This window comes from Myotis davidii, unplaced genomic scaffold (assembly GCF_000327345.1).
Source record: "Myotis davidii unplaced genomic scaffold, ASM32734v1 scaffold234, whole genome shotgun sequence".
Taxonomy (NCBI): Eukaryota; Metazoa; Chordata; class Mammalia; order Chiroptera; family Vespertilionidae; genus Myotis; species Myotis davidii.
The window spans coordinates 66,692-69,749 of NW_006285617.1; the positions used below are offsets into that span (position 1 = coordinate 66,692).

General features: G+C 49.3%; 1 protein-coding gene across 1 annotated transcript in view; it reads right to left on the minus strand.

Annotated features, from left to right (window-relative positions):
• The window catches only part of LOC102770344 (UDP-glucuronosyltransferase 2B17), a 53,390-nt gene extending 50,339 nt beyond the window's left edge, over positions 1-3,051 (minus strand). Inside the window, exon 1 of the mRNA XM_006756417.2 lies at positions 2,295-3,051. Within this exon, the coding sequence (XP_006756480.1) occupies positions 2,295-2,893 (599 nt within the window). The 5' untranslated portion in view covers positions 2,894-3,051. The remainder of the gene's footprint in view (positions 1-2,294) is intronic.
• Positions 3,052-3,058: the final 7 nt, after the last annotated feature.

The following is a 3,058-nucleotide window of genomic DNA, read 5'->3' on the forward strand; positions in this document are numbered from 1 at the left end:
GGGAGGTTCAGTCACTCGCCAGCCTGAAAACAGCCCTCCCCCCTCACCCAGACTGGCCAGGCACCCCAATGGGGACCCCCACCCTGAAGGGTGTGTGACTAGCTGCAAACAGCCATCATCCCCTCATCCAGGCTGACCAGGCACCCAAGCGGGACCCCCACTCTGATCCAGGACACCCTTCAGGGCAAACCATCCAGCCCCCACACGTGCACCAGGCTTCTATACTATATAGTAAAAGGGTAATATGCCTCCCAGCACTGGGATCAGCGGGGCCTCAAGGCCTCCTGGCACGGGGATCAGTGGTGCCGCGAAGCCTCCCAGCACCGGGATAAGCGAAGCCGCAAGGCCTCCCAGCACCAGGATCAACAGAGCCACGAGACCTCCTGGCCTCTGGAGCAGTGTGACAGGGGGCAGTGCCCAAACCCCCTGATCATCCTGCGGCTCTGTGTGTGACAGGGGGCAGGGCCACAACCTCCCTATCCACTCTGCTCTGTTCGTGACAGGAGAAGGCACCCCAACCCCCTAATCGGCCCTGCTCTGTGCCTGATAGAGGGGAGCTCCCCAACCCCCTGATCGGCCCTGCTCTGTGTGTGACAGGGTGCAGCGACCCAACGCCCCGCCATGGGCCCTGTCCTGTTTTGACGGGGTGGAGCCCCAACCCCCTCATGGACCTTGCTCTGTGTGTGACAGGGTGAAGCTGCAACCTCCCCATCGGCCCTGCCCTGAGTTGATGAGGGAGTGCCCCAACCCCCTGATCGGCCCTGCTCTGTGGGTGACATGGGGCGGTGCCCCAACTCCCCTGATGGGCCCTGCTCTGTGCGTGACAGGGGGCAGCACCCCAACCCCCTGATCGGCCCTGCTCTGTGCGTGCCCGGGGGAGGTGCCACAACCTCCCCATCGACCCTGCCTTGAGTGTGACAGGGGCGGTGCCCCAACCCCCCAATCAGCCCTACCCTGAGCATGACTGTGTGTGGCATCGCAACCTCCCGATCTGCCCTGCTCTGTGCATGAAAGGGGGCGGCAGCCCAACTCCCCAACTAGCCCATCTCTGATCCCGACCAGGGGCTGCACCTAGGGATTGGGCCTGCCCTCTGCCACCCGGGAGCAGGCCTAAGCCATCAGGTCGTTATCTCCCAAGGGGTCCCAGACTGTGAGAGGGCACAAGTGGGGCAGTGCACAAATTTTTGCACTGGGCCTCTAGTAAATATATGAAAGTCTAAGTGACCATTAGGACCCGTTGGTGACTGACAAAACAGTTGATCGGTTGGTATGATGCACACTGACCACCAGGGGCAAATGCTCAACACAGAAGCTGCCGCCTGGTGGTCAGCACACTCCCACAGCCAACCTCCCATTATTGGCCAACCAGTTATGGTCCATTCCCTCAGCTGGCCGGGTTGTCATTCTGCTTCCACAGCCAACCTCCCATGGTCCCTCCCCCCGCCAGCCAGCCCAGATCAGGCCCAATCTCTGGCCAGACTGAGGGACCCCACCCATGCACAAATTCGTGTACCAGGCCTCTAGGATTTATATAATATACATTTGTTATATTATGATGTTTATATATATTAACAATACATATAAAATTTAACAGTTTTTCTTCTCTAACCTCACATCAGGACATTCACAATCATAGAAAATGGTTAAACCTAAGCCACTACAGAATTAAACATGCATTTGCTACTCTGTAAAATGGCAGAAGTAATAGATGCAAATGTAAACAATGATTTTAATTCTTTAATCAATTAAATATACCATATTCATGGAAACACTTTTTCCTAGATTATTAGTCTAGTTTCTGCAATTTAGCAAGCTATTAACTTTATCCTAGATTTCCCAAAAATGGAGGTTTTGAGAGTATGGCTCATTTCCTGTACTATAATTACATTTGGTTCAATTTAGGAGCCTAGTAATACTTGTGCATTAATAAAAACATTTACAAATAACAGCTGGAATGTTTTCATAATGTATGGTAATAGATATGCTCACTCTTAATTTTGAATCATTTTGTTTCTAATGAAGGGAGAGTTTTCACAAAATGTAGTTTACTGACTTACATGTCCACCCATCAACAAAAGTTTAGTGTTTAAGCAGATGAGTTGTAAGTGCTTAATAAAGGAATGTGAAGTCATTAGAAATCTCAAATTATAGGTTCCTGAGTCTAGGACAGAGCACTCCAGTATGAAAGAATCCTTCAGGTAATATGGCAAAATAGTTCAATTTTTAAATCAAACTGAACTACACAAGAGGAAACAATTCCTCAATGACCTTATAATTTAAACATTTCCATAATATTTGTGAGAATGATAGGTACGTAGGATGGAGGGAATGGAAGTCCTCCACTGTACTTTTCAATTGTATAGCCAAAAGAGAAGCGGAGACTGTACACAAAAGGTATTTTAAGTAGCTCAGCCAGCAGCTCACCACAGGGTCCAGAGGGATCTGCAAGAACGACATCAAACCTTGATTCCTGTAGTTTTCTCATAAGTTTCTTGTTCAAAACAGCCTCTTTACAGAGCTTTTGAATATAATCAAAATATTCCCAAATGTTATCTTGAATTTGTGAATAATAAGTCCAAAATGTATATTTTGGCGTATATGTCAACTTAGAGGTCAGCCGATTGAAAAGATCCTCAAAATCATCTTTTGTTACAGATGTAGGAAAAACCTCAAATTGAATAGCAGATGGTTTATTGGGGTCAACAAGAATTGAAGCTGAAGATGTCAGAACAGTCACTTCATGACCTCTCTGGACAAGTGCATCCAGGATGGTCTTCATGTTGATCCAGTGGCTGTATTCTGTGGGCCACACCAGCACCTTTCCACAACTCCCAGGGCTGAACTGACCACTCAGCTGTAGCAGCAGCAGAACTGAAATCCACTCCATAGGCATCCTGGTGGCACACAGGCTTCTTTTCAAATGGCTGATCCCTTTCACTATGGCTCATGCTTCCGTGCAAAGAAAAACCAACCAGGAAGTTAAAATATAACTTCTGGGCGTGGCCCCAGCGCGGAGCGCGCGGACCGCGGCAGCCTCCTTCTGCCTGTTGCTGCTCCC